Raw genomic sequence first — 21,598 nt, forward strand, 5'->3', positions numbered from 1 at the left:
CTAGACCGCTCGACTTTGACCTCTGTCTGAGGATGGGGAGGGGTTTGCGATAAGACAATTCCTGTTTTATATTGACGAAATATTGTTCTACGCTAATCTAGTAATCAGTACAAGCAAAATGTCAAATAACGATTCATGTATGGGTGTGGTCGGTATAATCCCAAAGTACCAATGTTTATCAAAGTGTTTTCACTCACTGGTAACTTTTCTCTACGACGTTTACTCATGTTTTTTTACTAATAATACAATAAATCACACGAAAAACAACCGCTTTCAATCACGCAAACTAATTGAGGTTATAAGTCAGCATACAACAACAATGCAACTGAAGTTGTCTGACAACTGACATCGACAAATAAACTACGCTCAATGACGACGAAATACGATGCCAATTGCAAGGTTTATTGTTTTTGCATGTAGCCCGTTTCTTCACCGACTACTATACCGAAACTGATGGCATTTGGACATATTATTAGCCAGCTACATTAAATTCTCGAGACGTCCGGTATATCGGACGTTGGGCATTTTAGCTAGACCACCTCTGTCCGATATATCGGACGCCGGGGCTAAAAGGGTTAAGTTAATTAACATCAGCTTTGTAAAAGCTACTTACACGCTAGGGGTAAATATATAAAATATATTCAGCCACCACTTTAAGGCTGTTTTAGCACCGACCCAAAATATTACATACAAAAGCAAAAGCTTCTTTGTTGGTTTCCAAATTCAAACCTTCACTTACAAATCAAAAGGTTATTTAGCTGTAGATGAATAAAGTCTTAAAGCAATAAAAGAGAATGTATTGGTAAAAGAAAGCTGTTTATTCCAAGTTACTCATATAAAACATAAAAATACAAAGAAAATGTTGAAACGACGATAACATGGACATCACAGCTGCCTTCCACCTCGGCCCGGTTACTGAAACAGATAAAATTTACAATAACATTTATTTATCCACTCATTCATTACAGTGATAAGATGATTAAAACCACAATTAGTTATGGCCTTCCAAAACTTCTTTATATAATGTATTGTAATGCACCTGAAAGTTTTTGCTCCATAGAAAATTTATATATATATATATATATATATATATATATATATATATATATATATATATACAGGGTGTATATTATGTCTGGAAACACCCAAATATATCCTTTAATAATTTAAATATAAATTTGAAACCTCTTACAATCGTGATAGAGATTGGGCATCTACTTTTTGGAACAATGTTTTGTTATGTCACACCAACGGGGGACGTCCTGCCGAGGGTATCGTGAATATTCTTAATGGAAGCCTATACCTTGTGATACATAATTTTAAAGGTAATAGCTTACTGAATTGAATGCCACAAACCGCATCTCAAAGGAATTATTCTATCAGAAAATAGAGCATTTTTAGTATTGAAAATTTACTGATGTTCAACAATGTAATTTTAACATGGTTCTTGCCACAAAATGTGTTACACTAATTTTTTAGCATTTTTTAAATGTTCAATTAAAATAAAATAAACAATTTATTTTTAAGCTGGTTTCATTAGTACAAATTTACCAGTTTTTATTACAATGAATAAAACTTATGAGTCACTTTCTCTGATTACTTATGAATCTGTACTTGGTGTTTTCCAGTCAGCAGGAAGGTTTAAAGAGACAAAGGTCACTAGCCTATGAGAAACATTATTGTGTTATTAATCATCTGGTCTACAGGTTTCAGTTTGTTGAGCATGGAGCTTTCACTAGACAGGTCTAAGCTTGGGAATTACAAATGGACAAAGGTCATATCATTCCTGTCGAGTTAATCAGTGTCTCTGAAGCATTGCTGTCAACAAGTTATCTAATTACAGTAGTTCAGTTTTTATTTGGCATTTTAATGGAATTGTCTGAAAGAGAACGAATTACTCTATTGATGATGCGAGGATATGGCGATCGTCAAAGATCTTATCGGGAAGTTTGTAATTTGTTTAATGACACTTTCCCAGAAAGGAATCCCATAAGTGTTTCAACAATATCAAAAACTATTGAGCGTTTTGAAATGACAGGGAGTGTACGTAATCGGCCAAAGTCGGGTAGGATACAATCTGCAACAGATGAAGAACATGCACTAGATGTTTTGCAAACATTTATTGAAGACCCACATACATCGCTCAGAAAAGCTGCACAGCAACATGATATGCACCCTATGTCTGTGAGTAAGATTTTGAAAATTAATAAATACAAACCATTTAAAGTTCATTTAGTCCAACAGTTAAGTGAGGATGATTACGACAGAAGAGTTGAGTTTTGTGAACTTGTGATGCGCAAATGTGATGACAATAGAGATTTTCTGACCAACATACTATTTTCTGATGAGGCAACTTTTTTCCTAAATGGCAATGTTAACAGGGCTAGTGAAAACCCACATTGGATTACTGAGTCCCATTCACAGCAACCACAAAAACTGAACGTATGGTGTGGAATTTTAGGTAACAAAATTGTTGGACCCTTTTTCATCAATGGAAATTTAAATGCCGAACTTTACTACAATATGCTCCAAAATGAAATAATCCCAGCCATTCAAATTGCATCAGGAGAATACTTTGATAATGTATGGTTTCAGCAGGATGGTGCTCCACCCCATTATGGGAGACAGGTAAGAGAGTATTTGGATTTAAGGTTTCCTCATAAATGGATTGGCCGAAGAGGAGAAATCGAATGGCCTCCAAGATCTCCGGATTTGTCACCAATCGATTATTTCCTATGGGGTCATTTAAAATCCAATGTTTATAGAAGAAAGCCTCATAATTTGGAAGACCTAAGAAACAGGATTATAGAGGAGATTGCTTTGATAACTGAAGAAATGTTAGGCAACTCTGTCGAATCATTTTACACAAGATTGGCTCATTGTCAAACCGTAGAAGGAACACAGTTCGAACAATTGCTTTGACACCAAATGCAGGTAAAACGTTTGTTGTAAGACTTTTCTAACAGCATACATTATTTTTTATTTGTAATAAGAAATCAATAACATAAGTATTTCCATAATTGTACTGTAATAAAAACTGGCAAATTTGTGCTAATAGAACCAGCTTAAAATGAAATTTTTGTTTTATTTAATTGAACATTTAAAAAAATGCTAAAAAATTAGTGTAACACATTTTGTGGCAAGAACCATGTTAAAATTACATTGTTGAACATCATTAAATTTTCAATACTAAAAATGCTCTATTTTCTGATAGAATAATTCCTTTGAGATGCGGTTTGTGGCATTCAATTCAGTAAGCTATTACCTTTAAAATTATGTATCACAAGGTATAGGCTTCCATTAAGAATATTCACGATACCCTCGGCAGGACGTCCCCCGTTGGTGTGACATAACAAAACATTGTTCCAAAAAGTAGATGCCCAATCTCTATCACGATTGTAAGAGGTTTCAAATTTATATTTAAATTATTAAAGGATATATTTGGGTGTTTCCAGACATAATATACACCCTGTATATATATATCCTGTGCTCCTAACATAGACAAACATACAGATTTTATGTGAAGGTAATCAATTATTAAACATTTATATTTCATAGTTAAACCCTGTGTATCCCATTGGTTCCAGCATAGATCCATCACCAGGTGGGAGTCAATTTTATAAGTAAGGGATATCTGAACTGGTTACTTTCATTTTATTGAGACTAGGAACAAGCAAGTGAAGTGCCAGCTAGTAACTGCCATAAGTAAAACCTACAATTTGCAAGTTTAAATCATATTTCCAGTAATTGTGTGTATATTTTCAGATTTAATAAAATAATACACAATATAGAGGCTACAGCAATAAAAATACAGTTTACTAAAGTAATTAGATGAAACAAAATCAATGTTATCTTATCATCATGCAAACTATTTGATTATTCTAATTGTTGGCTATATGGCAAAAAAGACACAATTGTTTAGTTATTTTGATAAAAACATTTAAATTTAAATTAGACGGTATAAAACTATCATACCCCATAATAAAGTTTATCTTTTACTTTTTTTCCTTAATGAATCTTGTTTGTTAAAATGCAAGAGCACATGCAAATTTAAACTTTTATTTAAAAACACAAACATTACAATATATTTATAATCATGCATTTAAACTCTCATGTATTACATGTTAAGCCTGATGAAAGAACATGTCTGATAAATACAAAATATTAAACCTCCTAAAATGACTTTATATTTAAAAATTCACATTTTGTCAAGGAAAAGTGAATTTTCAGCGGAAAAAACATTAGTTTTGAAATCCACTCAGTTAATGTTCTGCAAGCCACTCAGAATTTACCACATGATGGCCTTGAGCCGAGCTGTTTGGAGAGTGAGTATTGCTTCACTTCTTTGCCTGTAAACATTATAACAACTATTGTATGATGCTCTTCATTGTGATTGGTGTTCATGTCACACCAGGCTTGTTTATGACATCATAAACTGGATGCTACTTATTAAACAGTTGGTAAATAAGTGTTGGTAAATGTATCTGGTGAAAGGAAAAACTAACAATAGAACGTCTATAGTAAACACAAAGCTACATTAATATAATTCTAAGGAATGCAAATTAAAGTTTAAAATACATTATTTTTTAACAAATTCTGAATGATTAAGTAAACAATACTAACTCTATGAAAGCGGTATGACCCCATTGCATTAACTGATGTTTTGTTTTGGCATTCACATAGGCTACCCAAGTCATCTCCTGTAAAGATCCTGTTCAAAAATGTTTCTCCTTCAATGTCATATCGAGTAAGAAAGTCTATGGCAGAACTCATTCTTTTCATTTTGTGATCATCGGTAAGCACTTTTGGAATCCAACGAGCACAAAACTTGTGATAGCCTAGTTTTTCTGTCACTATCTCATGCACAAGACTACGAAAAATTTCAGGAAAATATCTGAAAGTTCCGAGATTGTGAAGTGACGGTTCTCGCGAATTTCCTCATCCACTTTGTTCACCAAGTCATCACTGACGAGAGATGGCCTACCACTCTGGTCTTCACTGTGAACGTTCGTTCTTCCATTTTAAAAAAAACGAACCCATTGACGGACTACACCTTCGCTCATAATGTTTGGGCCATACACCGCACTCAATTCACAATGAATTTCAGCTGCTGTGTAACTTTTCGACCACAGAAATCTTATTACACCACGCACTTCACACTTGGCGGGATTTTCTATCACGGAGCTCATGTTTTTACGTTGTAATAAAAGAACGTGTGATCGCACAATGCTCTCCCTTGCACAGCTAGAAGCGTACTGAACGGCTGCGCACGCCGATGTGAGAATGGCGGCACTTACCCCCACTACTTATCGCGCCACGCCCAAACGGCAGTTATGGACGACCCTCGTAAATTTAACGTTTTAATGAAATGTTTTATGTAAATAAGTATGCTTACATTATTTGATCTAGAAAACACACAGAATATCATTATTATATTTATTTAGACTACATTGGCAGCAAAAAATATGCAAGCAAATAATCACCCAACCATTCCTACAGCTGCTACAATTTCTTCACTAATTCTTTGCTGGAGGAGATTTATTTTCACCTATTTGGTCTTTATTGTTGAAAGTAATTTATATTGTATCAGTAAGTGATTATGAAATGATATATATTTTAAAATTAGAATTATTCCTTAATAAATAACAATGTTTAGAAAGGCACAATATCATCCTCTTTCATGCCAAAATTCTAAAATGAACTTGTTTTAAAATTTAGAAAGAGTAATCGTGATTTCTTGTAGATACAGGTAGGAATGATATTATTTTCTTCTTAATAATACTTTAAAAACAAAGAACACTACAGGTACAGAGAGATAAGCGAACTTATCTTAGATGTTTTATTCACAGACACATTGATGTAAATCAAAGTAATGGATACGAAGCTTAGTTTATTTTAATTGGATATAATATATATTTTGATTGGCTTTAATTAATTAAAACTTATATCTGAATTACAGTTACTGGTATTTGCTATTGTAATGTTTTCTGTTTCATTACAAGGGCAAACTCTGCATTGTTTTAATTTCCTGTAGAGGTTGACTAACAAAAAAACATGTTGAATTTCAATATACTACTAAATAACTTCAAGTTTGAAATTTCTTCCACTTTTATAGATATCCACCTCCAGAATTTTGTTCAGGACTATCAATATGTATTAGAAATTTGTAGTGAATTCCAATTGTTATACTAAGTTATACAAGTCTTGTAAATTTAGTAACTATCAACACTGATCTATACAAGCCTGCTGCTTACCTTTTTGCCAGCTGCTGCTCCCACTTTCGACTTCTTTGTGCCTCGAACTTTTTTCATTCTGTTCTTGCGTTCCTTTCTCTGTTTCCTTGTTTGCGTCTTCTTCTCAAATAGACCATGCTGTAACCAGAATGTTCCAGTGATAAAAAAATGTTGTCTTCAGTCTTTAGCATAATGAGAATTACGTATAAAGTAAAATAGAATATTAAGCACTGTTAACACTTTGTACCCTGAGCCGGAGTATAGCTCGAGCCGCGTCGGCAGCGCCTGCTACCGGTGCCCGAGTATACCTCGGGTCGTGTTATTTAATTGTATTATTTAGCTCAGTCATCTTATTTATGGATTCAAACATTTTGATTATGTTCATTGGTTGTCTAAGTTCGTATTTGTTGGTTTTGAGATCCCTGGGTCACGTTTTAGTAATGAAATGCGTATATTTTTCGTCATACTACAAGCGAGTCTAGACAGCTGATCGTAGGCGCTGCGGCTGATCGTCGGTACTGCCGTGAGTCTTAGTGATATCTTACTAAGTTTTCTACAAATCTTGCCGACAAATACTGAAGCAAATATTATTATAATGTATTCTAAATGTGAATTTAACTGTTCGTAAATAATCAGAACTTTAGTTTCTTACTGAATAAAGTAAAGGCAAATGCAAGCAATGTGAGGTTATCCGTGTGTTTTGTTTCGTATTTATACTAGCTTTGTTCTTTCTTCTCGACTTTCCGTTGATTTTCTTTTATATTCTTTACTTATTATTTTTGAGTTTAAATAATATGGGTGATGAAATCAAAAGTGATGCAATTCGCGATCTTTTGTTTGTTTGACTCCAAGTCGGAAAGTGACGATGATTTTGATACACACCTGGGACCAAATATTGATTTTATGAACGATGTAAATGAAAATGTGCGAGATCCTGTATTTGATTCAGACCATTGTGCTTAAAAAATTACCACACTAAGGCGAACTACCTGAACTAACAAGCTATGTAGCAAAAATTTTTTTGTATTTTTTACACAACATTCAATATTATGTAATAATTTTATTTTGAAAATAAACTTTATATTTGTATACATTTAAAAAAGTATGTATCTCTATCTTTAAAAAGATATATAGTATGAGTTTATAACCTAATTACTGTAATAACACAGAATTTTTTAAAAGCATCATAAAACCCCCAGGGGCCACGCCGAAACATGTATTAAGGGTCCAGGGTGCAAAGTGTTAAATAAAATTGGAAATCATGTTATTAAAAGTTATTCATGACCAAATTACTTTTTAAAATCAAATACATTTTTAAACTTGAGTTTGTTCAATACCTAGGTATATATTAGGATCAAGTATCATAACATGCTGATTTTCATAAGCCCGAAACCCGTAAAATGTGTGCAGTTAGCGATCAAAGTGGACAATTGCTTAACAGTTCATGAGTTAAGAGAAAGATATGGACTAAACCAAAGCCACTGTTGCCGAAATCCTGTCCGAGGATTCATTGTTTGCAACAAGTGCTTACAAAATTTGTGCCAATATTGCTCACCAAAGAAAATGAGCAGCATTTAGAGGTTACGCAAGATTTGTACAAAATCATAACCATTATAACTTCTAGCTGTTCCTAAAATTAAAATTCCAAATTTTAAACACTTCAGAGGTCAAACTGAGTGTGACAGTGGAGTTGGCGACTCTGATGGTAGACTTTGCAACTTGTTTCTTGAAGTGGGAGAATTGTTTGAATAAGTGCATCATGTCCATGGAGAGTACTTTGAAGGAAGGCTGTCGTTTGATTGAGATTGATAACCTATTTTATACATTAATAACAAAATATTGGATACTTTTCGGACACCTCTCTTATATAAATTACTTAGGATGACTTAATTGAAGATAATATTTTTTATTAAAAACACAAAATGGTCGCTAGAAACGAAACAATACATTTCTCTACCAATGTTTATATCAATTTTTTTGTTTAAAATTACGAATAATATCACCCACAGAAGTTTGTGACCACCATGTAAATGTCTAGTTAACCTGTTGTGTGTTGGTAACACTGAGGGCTTGTGTTTACACAATGTTTAAATATTGTAAGAGGTATGTTATTCTGGTCATTTGAGAGTATCATTGTATTTCATAGCTTCACAACTATCGTTAAGTGGGACTTTTGCATTGTTTTGTTATGGGTCCGTAAATATCTGTGGTGTCATTAGTATTATATTCTTCAAATTATAAACAGATAAACAACAGAATTTATAAAAATCTATTAAGATACTTATTGTACAATTACACTATTCCCAAACGCTTGTAGATTTACTTCAGCACTTAATGCATAGAACTTTTGAATATCATTGTGCCACTGAAAGTGTTAGGGATTACTTATATTTTTAGTTGTCAAATTCACAAATTCATTGATTTGTAAGTATTTATTTACGTTTTAGGCAAGCCTAATAATAAAAGTGGCTTTGTTTGTTTTGCTTTCACGTGTAAACTAATAAACCGATTGTACTGAAATTTTCATGGATATTCTTACAGTCTCTGGTATGAATATAGGCCTATTCTGATTTCAACCAGGCTACGCCTCACTGGTCTTTAAAATAACGAAAAATATCAACTTGGTCTCTAAAGTTGTGAAATATTAATTGAAAGAGCCTGTCAATTAGTCTGTGTAAAAATTATTTATGACAACACAACAATATGTTTAATTTCAATTATTTTCAATTGTTTACATATTTAGTGTGTAAATTCTATAAGAAGTTGCCATTAGTTTTAACATCGTTGTTAGAATTCAGTGATTAGGTGAGCTAATCTACTACACCTACTAAATTGTGTGCAAAACAGCGGGTATATACTAGCAGAACAGATAATAAAAGACAATGTAGAATAACTTTTACTATACATTTAAAGGGTATTATGTATCTTAGTTGTCTTTAGACAAAATTAGGCTTCTCTGAGCTGTGAATGTATGTATATTTTCTTGATTGGGAAAAAGGCAAAATCAACTATTGAACAAAAAACACTAAGACCAGAATAAATAAAAATTGCTATTTATATACACTTTCTAACTATTAGAATATATGTACAATGTGTCAAGAATTGTATAAATTCAAAAAGCAACACACATTCGGATCTGTAAGTGTTGCACCTCAAACAAGCACTGTAAATGTGAGTGTATAATTTGTGTATAAATTGATTCCAACCAGCATTTTAATGAAGAGACTAAAACTTGAGGTAGATGGTTTAACAAATAACTAATAAGGAAGTTTCGGGAAGAATATTAATATTGTTGTAAAAATTTGAACAGGTCAATTGACAATATTTTTGTTTTTTCTACTTAGATTATTTACAATATTCTTAATTAGCAACTTACCCTTGCTAGCCTGTGTTTGGGCTCAAACTTCTTGGCGAAGTCCATTGTGTCGTAGACTAAAGCAAATCCTGTGGATTTGCCACCCCCGAATGCTGTACGGAAGCCAAAACAGAAGACCACATCTGGCGTTACCTTGTACATTTTTGCTAATTTTTCTCTGATTTCTGTCTTTTTGACTGATGGTTGCCCAGGATGAAGTACATCAACCACCTGAATAATAACACAATTAATACGTTGACAGAATTATACTAAATTGTTTCTATATTATTTGTTATTTTAGATAGATTTTCTTTATAACCAGTAGAATTTTAGAGTCTTTCACCATGATTTAAGGAAGACCAACCAAGATTCTGTGTACGAGCCCAGACATTAGATTTCAAAGAGATTATAAGATTCAATCTAAAACCAAGTCTTAACAAAGGTTGCAATAAATAAATTTCTGGGATCACACCAGGCTAGAGTAAAATATGAAAAGTTTATTGGATTACATTGAATTCAATAATATAATACCTCCATGACAGAAAGTGATGGCCGTCCAACAGAAGAGAGGCAAGGATTTGATTGATTAATAATAATAATTATAGCAACAACCTCGTCTGTTTCGAAATTCCATTAATGCCACCACACAGCCACATACGACCAGGAAAACCATTCCTCCAAGTAAAATACAGAATAACGAAATCATATTGAATTACTGTAAAATTTTATGGTGTACATGAATTAAATGGATAATTTTGTGTTGTGTAGAAAATGTGAGCATCTGTATTGACTGATTTTTGTGGTATTCTAGACAATACCATGGTAACAACATTATTCAATCCTTTGTTAATGTTATTATTTAAGATTTTAAAGGATAATTGACTGGGGGAGACACACCAGTGCCAACTGGATGGTTAATATACAAGATTACTCAGTGTTTGAAAGCTACAGTAAAGGTGTTTAGCAAGAGGACTTCAACAATTAAAACAATTCAAGATGTTTATTAGTTGATAGTTATTAAACTATTGTGTAATAAATATAATTTTATATATCCACACAAGGCATATAAGGACCTAAAAACTATTCCCATAAACACTAAAAACTAACAAAACAAATAAAAAATAAACAATTTAACCATTTGAGTGCCACAGCGTCTCTAATTTTGACTGTACGAAAACTGCATAAAGTGCCCAGTGTCGCTAATTTTGACGTTTCGTATTTCGATAATATTCAATATAGTACAAGATTATTTTGGGCAAATAACCAGACAGCTGTATTCAATACGTTCCAATGTTCCAATATATCAATAAATACGGGTTTTATGTTGTTTCTCTACTATTTTATCTGTGAAACTTATGTTGTTTGGTTACTTATCAAGAAGCCACTATTTTTGGACGAGTTTTCCTTATCGTGGACAAAATAAATTACAGTATTTAAAACAACTGACTTTATTTCACCTATTTTGGAGTTTACAAGTTATTACGACAATCAATGAAATCAAAAACTATAAGAAAAACGTTTCATTATTTGAAAATGTCAGGTCATTCATGTGTCTATTTGGAGACGATTTGGAGATAGGAAGTATGACTCATCGAGTATTTTTCTATTCATTATGGAAGAAGGAACTATAATGAAGTTTATTTATATCTCTGATAAGGAAAACTCGTCCAAAAATAATGGGCTATGATAATACCGAAGTACCTGTGAAGTATGTGTGTCTTCCAGTCACGCGACGTAGCGGACTAGTACTGTGTTGTGTAACGACCTTTCTTGTTGTTTATGTGCCGATAACCAAGCATTTGAGTAAATATAAAATAAAATAGTAACTTATACAGTATTTTACTGTATTTCTTTACAAAAGTAATGTAGTGATTTGAGTTGTGTCCAAGCGAAAAACGTGAATTTTCAGCGTAAATATTATTAGGGTTATTATTTAGTAAATGTAAACTTTAATGTAAATATGTTAGCAAATATTTGTTTCTACACTTACTAATCATATTTATTTGTGTTATATTGATGTTTTATTAGATTTATTGGGAAAACTACATCATTACTAATTATTTCTTAAACTGACAAATGAAGTACGTACAGTTTATAAAATTAATGTCGGTACTGGGCAGCATTTTGTTAATACATATAATGCCATCTTTTTAAAATTATAGAATAAGATATTACAAATAGGTTTTATTTAGAATTATATGGCCTTTATCATGGTATAAAGAAAAAAATCTTAAACATACCATATACACTCAAATTAGGTCGAAACAAAACTTGTTATATAAAAGTAAACTTTTTTTATAAATACTGAATGTTTTATATTTTTATAAATCAAATTTTATTTGTAACAATATGTATCATATTTTGCATTTAATAAGAAAAAAAACACAACAAAATGATGAAAATCTGTTTGGTAGTTATTTTACAACAGCTTTTTTCCCAAAAGCTTACAAATATGTGAAAAACAGCGTGGCACTTTATGCATATACCTTTGGAAAATACACGTGGCACTCAAAGGGTTAAAAATCAATTAATAAATAATAATATTGTTTCTGGTTAATGTACACAACAAAATTAACAAAAACTTTAGTAAATAGTTTAATAATAATATAATAAATACTGCTTATACTTAAAGAGCCAGCTGTAGTAAAATGATCTACAGTTTGCCCCCATATAAACAAGAAAATTATTTTAGTTTTTATAAGTGGATACTTTTGAGTACTTAAGCGATGAAATACAGCAAAATTTGACTCCTTGTATAGCCCATAAAAATATTGAAAAAATAAAAAAAGTGTTTGGATGCAAAAGATGTTGGATGTTTGGATATTAATTATATCTTTACAAGACACATTTCCTAAGACACATACAATTAAAAATAGGGGATAAAACTTTATGAGGTTAACATTGTTCTTATGGAGTAAAACCAAAGGTCATTTTACTACAACTAGTGCTTAAAACTTTCAATTAGGCTATGGCTACTAATACCATTGTCCAGGTGCTTACTTGTCAACAGCATAAAAATACTGTCCTTTCAGCACATCTGCTTAGGGAATTTTAACAATTGTCAAGACCATCTCGCAAGAATTTTTCAGGTAGTTGAAACAATTTAATTTTCAGGTACACAAGTTTTTGTTATCTTATTAACATTGACTGAGCACGCGCACACACACACACACGCACGCACACACACACACGCGCGCGCACAACACACACACACGTAAATCTTGTACCGCAGCTGGGTACATACTGTCAATTTTGATTGCTATTGTAAGTTTGCTTTCAAATTTAATACAGAGCTATAAAAATACAAAATTTCATTTTTTTATATTCTATAATCCTTTAATAAGTAACTTTTCAAACATTCACAACAGATCCCCAACTAAAATTGAGATTTTAAAATTTGTTCAATGGCTTTTTTTAACCCTTTCAGTGCCGCTGCATTTTGCCATATGGTATGCATGAAATGCCGAGCCAAAACACCTAATTTTGCAAGGGTCTGGTTAAAAATTCATAAAAAACTATTTATTGGTATAATGTCCTTGGTTTTTGTTTGTTTTGTAGATAAATATATTTTCTTTATAAATATAATACATTCATTAGTAATTTAACATTTTATACCAATAATAAAAAAAATAACAAAAACTTTACAAACAAAAACATTTTGTTTTTTATTTTGACACAACGTAGTGTTATTAAAATATTTTATTTTTTCATTTTCAGTTATACTTATACTCCATTTAATTCTTTACAAAAAGACATATAACAATTTTTTTATACTTAAAGTTTGGAAAATAAATATCAAAATATGAACCGCTACAAAACTAGGAAGTTTCTAACCTAACCTGACACTCTGTGTCTTGTCTACACTGCTAATGCTTCAATCTAATGCCTGCAATACTAGATCTTCATTGTCAGCAATATTTTTACGACTCATTGTTTATAAATACCACTGAACAAACACAAAAAACATAAACACTATACAAATGTATTTAGTAAAGTACTAGCTGCTTACGATCACCGTAACTCACGGTCAAGTCATCGTTCTACTTACACACAGACTAGAACAACATACACAAACAAATTAGTTTGAAGATACTAACACTACAAACCCATTTACACAAAAACTTTCAATATTTACAATAATTTGTGAAATAACTCACTTTACAACCGCCATATAAATCAGAATCTACCCAAAATTCTACAAAACTTTCATCAAAAGTTACATTGAAGCCTTTGGAATGCGTATGTATAGTCATTGAGCCAATTTCTAAAAATACTATATAAAATATAAGCGTAACTGCAGAAATCGCAAATAGCGATGCTCCGGCACTCAAAGGGTTAATATAATGGTACTTTATATTGTTGTTGTTCTGTTCAACAATTGTGTCATTTTTAGAGTAAAAACTATGAATAACCTGTAAGAAAATTTGTAAATGCTATTTATGATCCATTTTATAGGTCTTGTTTAAAATATAAAGCTATTATTATGAAAAATAAAATTTTAAACGCGTGTTGCTGGTAGCCATGAAACAGTCACTGTGAGTGAGGAAGGCAGATCTCTAATCTTAGCGTTTGGTAGAAGCTGGCCACCCAGCAGCATTACATATTGCTCACAAAACACTTATTTTCGCATTATTAATAGGCTAGTAATAATATAAAACAAAATTAGGAATTTTATTATATTTATTTTCTTTGTGACAATGATGTGAAAATCTGGTTTGAATAAAAAAACAGTTGAAAGCCACCAAAGATTTTTTCCTATCACCCCTTGAAATTCTTCTGAGATACCTTTATATCTCACTCTTTAATGAAAATTTAATTTGTTCAGTTTTGTCCTTATTTACTAGTAGATCAGTTATCTTCATCAATTTGAGGTATCAAAAACTGTTTCAACATATCCAGGTACACTAACTCGCTGACAGTTCTCTCTTAGAAAAAAAGGGGCCCAACATTTTCTTCTTGCTCAACACACAAAACACGTTCAGCAATCATGAGCATGTTGCAATGTTTTATGTGGATTTTCACTGCCAAATCCTATAGTTATACATGTTAACCTTGCCACTTAAATGAAAAGTTGACTCGTTAGAAAAGATTATTTTATCCATGAAATGTTCAACATCATCTAATTGATTTAACATATCCCCACAGAAGTTCTTCTGCATAATCTTATCAGGGTCACACCCAACCTTCGACTTTGGGATTTGCAGCTCACAAGATACAAGTTGAGTCGATTTATACAAGTAGGGCTATTACCAAAACTTTGCCTTACTTGCTCTACGACTTTGTAATATGTACTTGGACGACCTGACGATTTTTTTATGTTTTACTTCCTGTTTCTTAAAAACATTTATGCCACTCATAAATAATGTCTTCTAGAAGGATCTTTAGCGTACTTAGTACAACAATTACGCTGTACTGTTGTCGCCGACTTTGATTCTTCAAACCAAAACACACAGCTAGCATGTTCCGGTCCAGGAGAGACAGCCATCTTAAACGTAACTGCTTATAGCGCAAATAACAGCAAACTATGCGACTCAAAACTTGAGGTATCCATTTAAAACAACACTAAAACATGTATTATACCTTTTTTGGATAAATTTATATGAACTTTCAGTTGTAAAGTCCTTTTTGAAACACCCTGTATTATAACAACATGCTAAAAATACAGAATACCTAGGCCTATTGATGTAATTCATTACTAGTTCATTTAAAACCAGATAAACAATTTTAAACGTAGGTAATACTAAAGAAGTTTTCCGAACAATTCCAAGAAAGCACACATACAATAGTGAATAAACTGGAGAAATATAAAAATGTAAGAGATAACTGTCACAACAAAATTTCAAACCTTTGAAAAATATAATATTATTCCCTTATACAAGGTGTACCGTATCTCTCTGGACAAAAGTATACCACGTTACTGCTTGTACACATATTTTACTGTAACAAGACACGGCCCACATTGAAGTTCTCAGCAAATAGCCAACAATACAAAACCTGAATAAAAGCTCTCAATGTGGGCATGTCTTATCACAGTAAATCTGCTCTAAATCAGTTATTTATTATTCAATTTAAATAATTTTGATGTAATTTAGATTTGTAATAAAACCCTCTAAAAACTGTTATTCTTTAGAACAAATGCTAGTTTTTAAGATATTCAAAGTTTGTAAGTTTTAATGGTCACCATTTTGAATATACTAAAGATAATTTAATGTTATTTTTCTTTATAACTGGCCTTATCATAAAAATTTGAGCCAAATTTGTTATAATTTAATTTATCAATGTTTAAGGTATCAAATTTTTAATAAAAAACACATACACACCGACAGATGGAAAACTAAGCATCGGGGAGACCTATTTTTATATGGTGCAATATGTTCTATCTTGACCTGAGCAATAACGTGGTATACCTTTGTCCAAAGAGTTACGGGACACCCTATATATTATAACTATAAGTGGATTAAAATAATAAGCTATTTTATATATGACAATACACTTTAAAAGCGAAAAATTATACGAAATAGACTAATTACATTTATGTATTAATTTATTTCTTTTTACCCAATAAATAAATTATCACCTTACACACTGTACTCTCATCTGATGAAATAGGTGATGCCAGAACCAGTACTAAGTGGGGGAGGCGGTGGATAACAGCATCAAAACTCAAACTACATTTCGAACATAAAAAATGGTAACTACTATTTTTTTTGTTAAATCGCACAACCTACTCTTACAAAGTATTTAATGAAGTTTTTAATGCAAAACGTATTTTACATTAATGACTAACAACTAGGTTGTTTATTAAATGTTATTATTGTCACTTACCATTTGTTTTCTGCAAAGCAACCGGTTGGTCATGAACTTCCTAGTTCTGATCGTAGCTGTGCCTTCGGCCTGCAAGTCAAATGAATAAGAAATATTGTTAAAATACCATTGTTTTTTTTCAGGAGGTTAATTGAAATATATAATATGGTAGATCTATTCAATTAAATAAGTTACATAAGAAAATAACCACTATATTTAGATACAGTAGCTGGTGTACTAATAACTGATACAAAAGTTCTATTAGTACTCTTCTTTGATTTAACCATTAATGTAGTACATAATTATTTAATTTTTAAAGAATCAACAAGTTAAAACTATCACTAGATCTATTGCAGCATATCCTTTTTACCCAAATAACATGAATATCTAGGTCTCATACATTTCATACTGAATTAAACTATTAAGGCTCACAGATTTCTGACTACACTTCAAAGCAAAACGCATTAATTTGAACATACAAAAAACAAGCCTCGAGTAGTACCTATCAGGGTGAGACTTTAATAAGCGGCCTACACTCGTTATTTGATTGCTATATCGCTTATTAAAGTCTACCCATATGCGCAAAACGCTATTTTTTATGCGACTTTCATCCAAACTAATCCTAGCTGAGAAAAAGAATCAATAATATTGTCAGGAATCTATTATTTAAGCCTACCACAATAGTAACTAATGGTTTTTTTTTGCCTAAAATTATTTTATCTTTCTACTGGAGTAATTTTTAGTATATATTGCCAACTTAAATTAACAAGTAACATTTATTTTTGTACAGGATAAGGACAAAACATAAAAAACCTTGTTACGTACATTGGCTACACAGGCTGTTCCAAATATCAGTTTACCAAGCTATACTTTATATTTAAGAGCTTCAGTTTTAAGAGCTAAGGAACAACCTCGAAATTTACTCCACAAAAACAATATAAAAAAATCAAAACCATAAATTTACAACCTTATTATTGTGAAGGTAAGAGTTATAGGATGTTTTATTGTAATATGATTAATAAACACTGGTACGCTCCTAGAATATTTAAATTGTAAAATCCAATTTTTTTTACAAAATATCAATTACATATACTGAAAAACTAACTACCTTAATTCTGAGAACTATTCCTTAGATAGTGATAACCTTATTAATGGGTCACCTAAACCAATTTGTTTCATATTTTAATATGATTATCAGTTCTTGAAAATTTAATGTAGGGAAGCTATATAATTAATTTGTTTTTTAAATTGTATAAAATAACTAAACTATATTTAAAGTACTCTTGTCACTAGCCTTCTCCTACATAAACTACATAACAACAGCTGATAATGATATCACTAATCTAAATAAAGAAAGCTGGCAATGATTAATTATGAATGAATATCCATTGGTCAAATATCATATTCAATAGTACAGTTATTTAATATCGGGGCTACAGTGTAATAAGTTGCCACCAACACAATCGGATTATAATAATCGAATACAACATTTGACTTACGGATATTCATAAACAATCATTGAAAGCTTTCTTTATTTAGACTACAGATGTCATTACCAGCTGTTGTCATTTCATTTATTTAGGAGAAGGCTAGTGACGACAAGAGCAATGGTGATGAATATGCAGATATTGGCTCAAAATGTTTTTTATAAACAAGAGCAATGCTCTAAATGGTTACAAAATAATGACATTGCTCCTTTAAATCCGAATTGTCCAGCTTTTTATTGACGAGATGAAAACTAAAATTGAAAGTGGGAATCATATAGTGTTTCACTGCAATAAAAGTACTGTAAGAACACAAAGTATCTAAAAACGATCTTGAGAAAACTTGGCTTGAACATTCTAAATTTGGTATTACGATTATTATGGTCATGTTTTGTTGTAATTATATATTGTTATAATTTGTAAATTATATTAATATTTATACATTAATTTCTAAGATTGAAAATTAGCAAAATCATATTGATCTTTGAAATATCTATTACGCTATTTGTTCCAACATTTTGCTTTCAGTCTTGTTGGTCATGAATATCAATGATTCGAATCATTCAATAATAATAATCTGATTGGGCTGGTGGCCACTTATTATACTGCAGCCAATATAGATATAGGGTAGGGTACGATAAGCAAACCTGGTTTTTTATATCGAAGAATGTAGTCTTCGATACCTAATATTCGCATCTCAAATCCTAGATTATCAATCGATATAAAAGTATCTATATTCGTCAATAACAATCATATGTTTAAAATTAAAATATCTATTTAATACTTAGTGATCAAACAAATTATTAATAACAAAAATTAGGAAAACTGAAGACGACAATATTTGCTCCTCTCACAGTTACAGTTGTTTCTTTCCCACAAATTTCACATAATGGGGTTTTTGGTAAGAGTCCAACATGCTGAAGCCCCAAAAACAATATATTTTATTTAGGTCTTATCATCTTTCAAAGCAATGTGTAGGATAATTTCCTAAAATTGACTGCCATTTTTAATCATTAAAATTACTTATGTAAAATTGAAATATTACCCTACGTGTATTATTTTAAAGTGTTTACAGCTGTTGATGTAGACTATTTAAGTTAATAATTCAAAATACCTAATTAATCACTATCGATTGTTATGATTAAGTAATATCATTTGCCAATTTCGATATAAAAAACCGGGTCCGCTTATTGTACCCTTCCCTAGATATCATCTGATTATGTAAATGGCCGCTTATTATTCAATAGCCATTTCGTATAGCCTAAGACTAGGCTAATCTCTATTTTAAATGAGTAAAAAATAAATGCCTTTGTTTGCAGACGCTGGCAGATTATGTGTATCTTTAAATAAGAGTACAACTAGAAGAGACCATATCAATAGCCTATATGTATCTTGGTCCACAATTACAATTTGTGCAAGCTCAGCATAAATAGGACTAGCTAAAATTTAAAAACAATTCTGTCTCAAATGTTCAACCTTAAGAATATACACTACAGTTAGTGCAAAATAAAATAGTTTTTCCTCAAATTATTTTGAAATCCATCATAAGGCCTGTATGTTTTCACTTTACACCTGGACAGAAATGAGGTTAGGGAAACAAATGCCAATAACTTACAGTTCAAAATATACCAGTGGAATTATTTAAAGTACATTAAGTTATACTTTAACTGTTAAAATAAATTTACATGAAAGATTGCTATTAAATAAATGGATAAAATAACTTACCATCTTCAACTCCTATTCTTACGTTTTCTAGAACGAAAACACACGAAGCAGAGTTCACGAAAGGAAGTTCTTTTTTTGGTTAAACTGATTTACCGCGATTTCCGGTAGAAGTTACATTCGACTACAATACGTCGACTATAGTTTACATAGAAAACATAATTATTACATTTTTATTATATTATATAAAATAAAGGTTTAATCTAACTTGTTTTCCAACACAAAATGATAAAACAAATATAAATGTGTTGTAATTGATACAAAACTTTAATGTCGTAGTTGTTATCCTATTAAGTACAATGAAGAAAAGAGGAATAATATACCTGGTGTTTGGCCATCTATGCTCGGTTAGAAATACTTTATATTTCTGGTTTTACTGGTTCTCATAAATTTATATCAAATTAATAAAGAGTATGGAAAATTGGAAAGAACTATTTGAATGTAATGCTAAAATGATGCCTAGTGAAGAAAAATAATTATCAAGCAATTGTTACATTCAACACAATTTTCTACAGTAATCATGTTTAGTAGGCCAGTATTACAATATCTTTCTATGACATAGATCTTTATTATTGAAGTGAAAACTTCTTTAGGCGCGTTGAGCGTTTTGGTAGAGGGTAAAATCCTCGGTTCGCGTCACCGACATGCTAATGATACTAACCTGCATGAAAAAGTCAGTCTCGCTGTGTTAAAACTGTCCCGGCGGAGTATGAAAACAGACTGCGAAAATCAGCGACCTTTACGGCTTCCTCTCGCGATTTAAGAGTGAAGCCGTTATTATTATGTTAAGTTGTTATTGTTATTGTTGAGTATTTATTAATATTTATACTATTGTGAAATTATTGTATATTGGCGGATGCCGTTGAAATAATAATAAATAAATAAATAAATAAAAGCCAATGTCGTACAATTCTGTAAGATGCGTCAAATTAAAGCTCTTAATATTGGCAATCTATTGGTTACATTTTTAAATATTAAAAAAATTTCGAAATAATTTTGATTATTGTTTACATTTTACATAGCGTTTACAATGACAGGAAAAAAGTAGTAAGCGAGGATTTTTTTTTTTTTTTTTTTTTGGTCAGACAAAATTTGTCAGCAAGAAAGTTGTGTGAAAATAGATGAATATTTTTTTTGTAATTTATCATTTTTTTATTGGAAGTTTAGTTTAGCCTGTAGTAGCGTATGAAGTGATGAGTGAACGTTTCTGCCGGAACTGTAGTTGGCGCATTGGCTCACTGATACCGTATTAACTCAATAAATTAGTTTATTGTGCAATAAAAATACCTTTACGAAAGAACCAAGTTAATTTAACTAATTTATTAGTTTTAAAAATATTGTGGGTTTAATTGTTATTGCAATTATATACTTTATCCGTAGCAGTAACTGTATTATTTACAACGGTGTTCAACTCACTGTTGTTCACTCGGTGTTTACTCACTTGTATTCTATGTTTAACTAACTATTAATATTGAGCAATTACAACATATTTTTATACAGATAAATGAATAATGAAAACAACAAATATATTTTTAAACATTTTTAATATTTGTACGAATATTTGTATTTAAAATTTAGCATTATTCATTTTAATTATGTTTTTAATATTTAACCTCTTCATCATGAAATGAGTATTATTACGGTAAAGGATTTATCTTACTTGCGTGGTAAAATAGATTTCTAGTTATTTGATAATATTTTTTCGTGGATTTTAAAATTGGAAAATTAAAAACGCGTCACATTTACAATTACAGATGTACTGCTACTATAACGTATTGTTAATTACTCTCAACTTAATAGTTCCGTTTTCACTTCTATCGGCAGTCCCACGACTGCTACTGTTTTTTATTACACAGTTAATATGTTCACTCTAAGAGACGTATGATCATATTTCAACTACTATAATATTTGTATCAATAAACAGTAATGCTTTTAAATTTCAGTTGTAATATGTTATTGATTACGGTTTGATATTGCTATTCTCAACATTGTAAGTATAA

General features: G+C 31.1%; 1 protein-coding gene across 3 annotated transcripts; it reads right to left on the bottom strand.

The window, feature by feature from the left end:
• Positions 1-797: 797 nt before the first annotated feature.
• Positions 798-19,746, bottom strand: LOC124359661 (40S ribosomal protein S24). 3 transcript variants are annotated; one of them, XM_046812592.1, is made up of 6 exons: positions 19,602-19,746; positions 16,414-16,482; positions 9,610-9,819; positions 6,255-6,371; positions 4,293-4,349; positions 798-915 (listed from the first exon to the last, which is right to left on the bottom strand). In XM_046812592.1, the coding sequence occupies exons 1-5, from the start codon at positions 19,602-19,604 to the stop codon at positions 4,338-4,340; spliced, it is 411 nt and encodes a 136-aa protein (XP_046668548.1). In that variant the 5' UTR covers positions 19,605-19,746; the 3' UTR covers positions 798-915; positions 4,293-4,337. The 3 variants fall into 3 exon arrangements, with proteins under 3 accessions (XP_046668548.1, XP_046668550.1, XP_046668551.1); XM_046812594.1 differs by lacking the exon at positions 4,293-4,349 and having other exon boundaries at positions 19,602-19,745; XM_046812595.1 differs by lacking the exons at positions 16,414-16,482; positions 19,602-19,746 and adding an exon at positions 10,120-10,303.
• Positions 19,747-21,598: the final 1,852 nt, after the last annotated feature.

This window comes from Homalodisca vitripennis, chromosome 4, assembly GCF_021130785.1.
Source record: "Homalodisca vitripennis isolate AUS2020 chromosome 4, UT_GWSS_2.1, whole genome shotgun sequence".
NCBI lineage: Eukaryota > Metazoa > Arthropoda > Insecta > Hemiptera > Cicadellidae > Homalodisca > Homalodisca vitripennis.

Coding starts and splice junctions, on each gene's coding strand:
- LOC124359661 (XM_046812592.1), bottom strand. Junction 9,820..16,413: donor TGCTTTGCAGAAAACAAATG/GTAAGTGACAAT, acceptor GTTATTATTCAG/GTGGTTGATGTACTTCATCC. Junction 6,372..9,609: donor CCAAACACAGGCTAGCAAGG/GTAAGTTGCTAA, acceptor TTCTGGTTACAG/CATGGTCTATTTGAGAAGAA.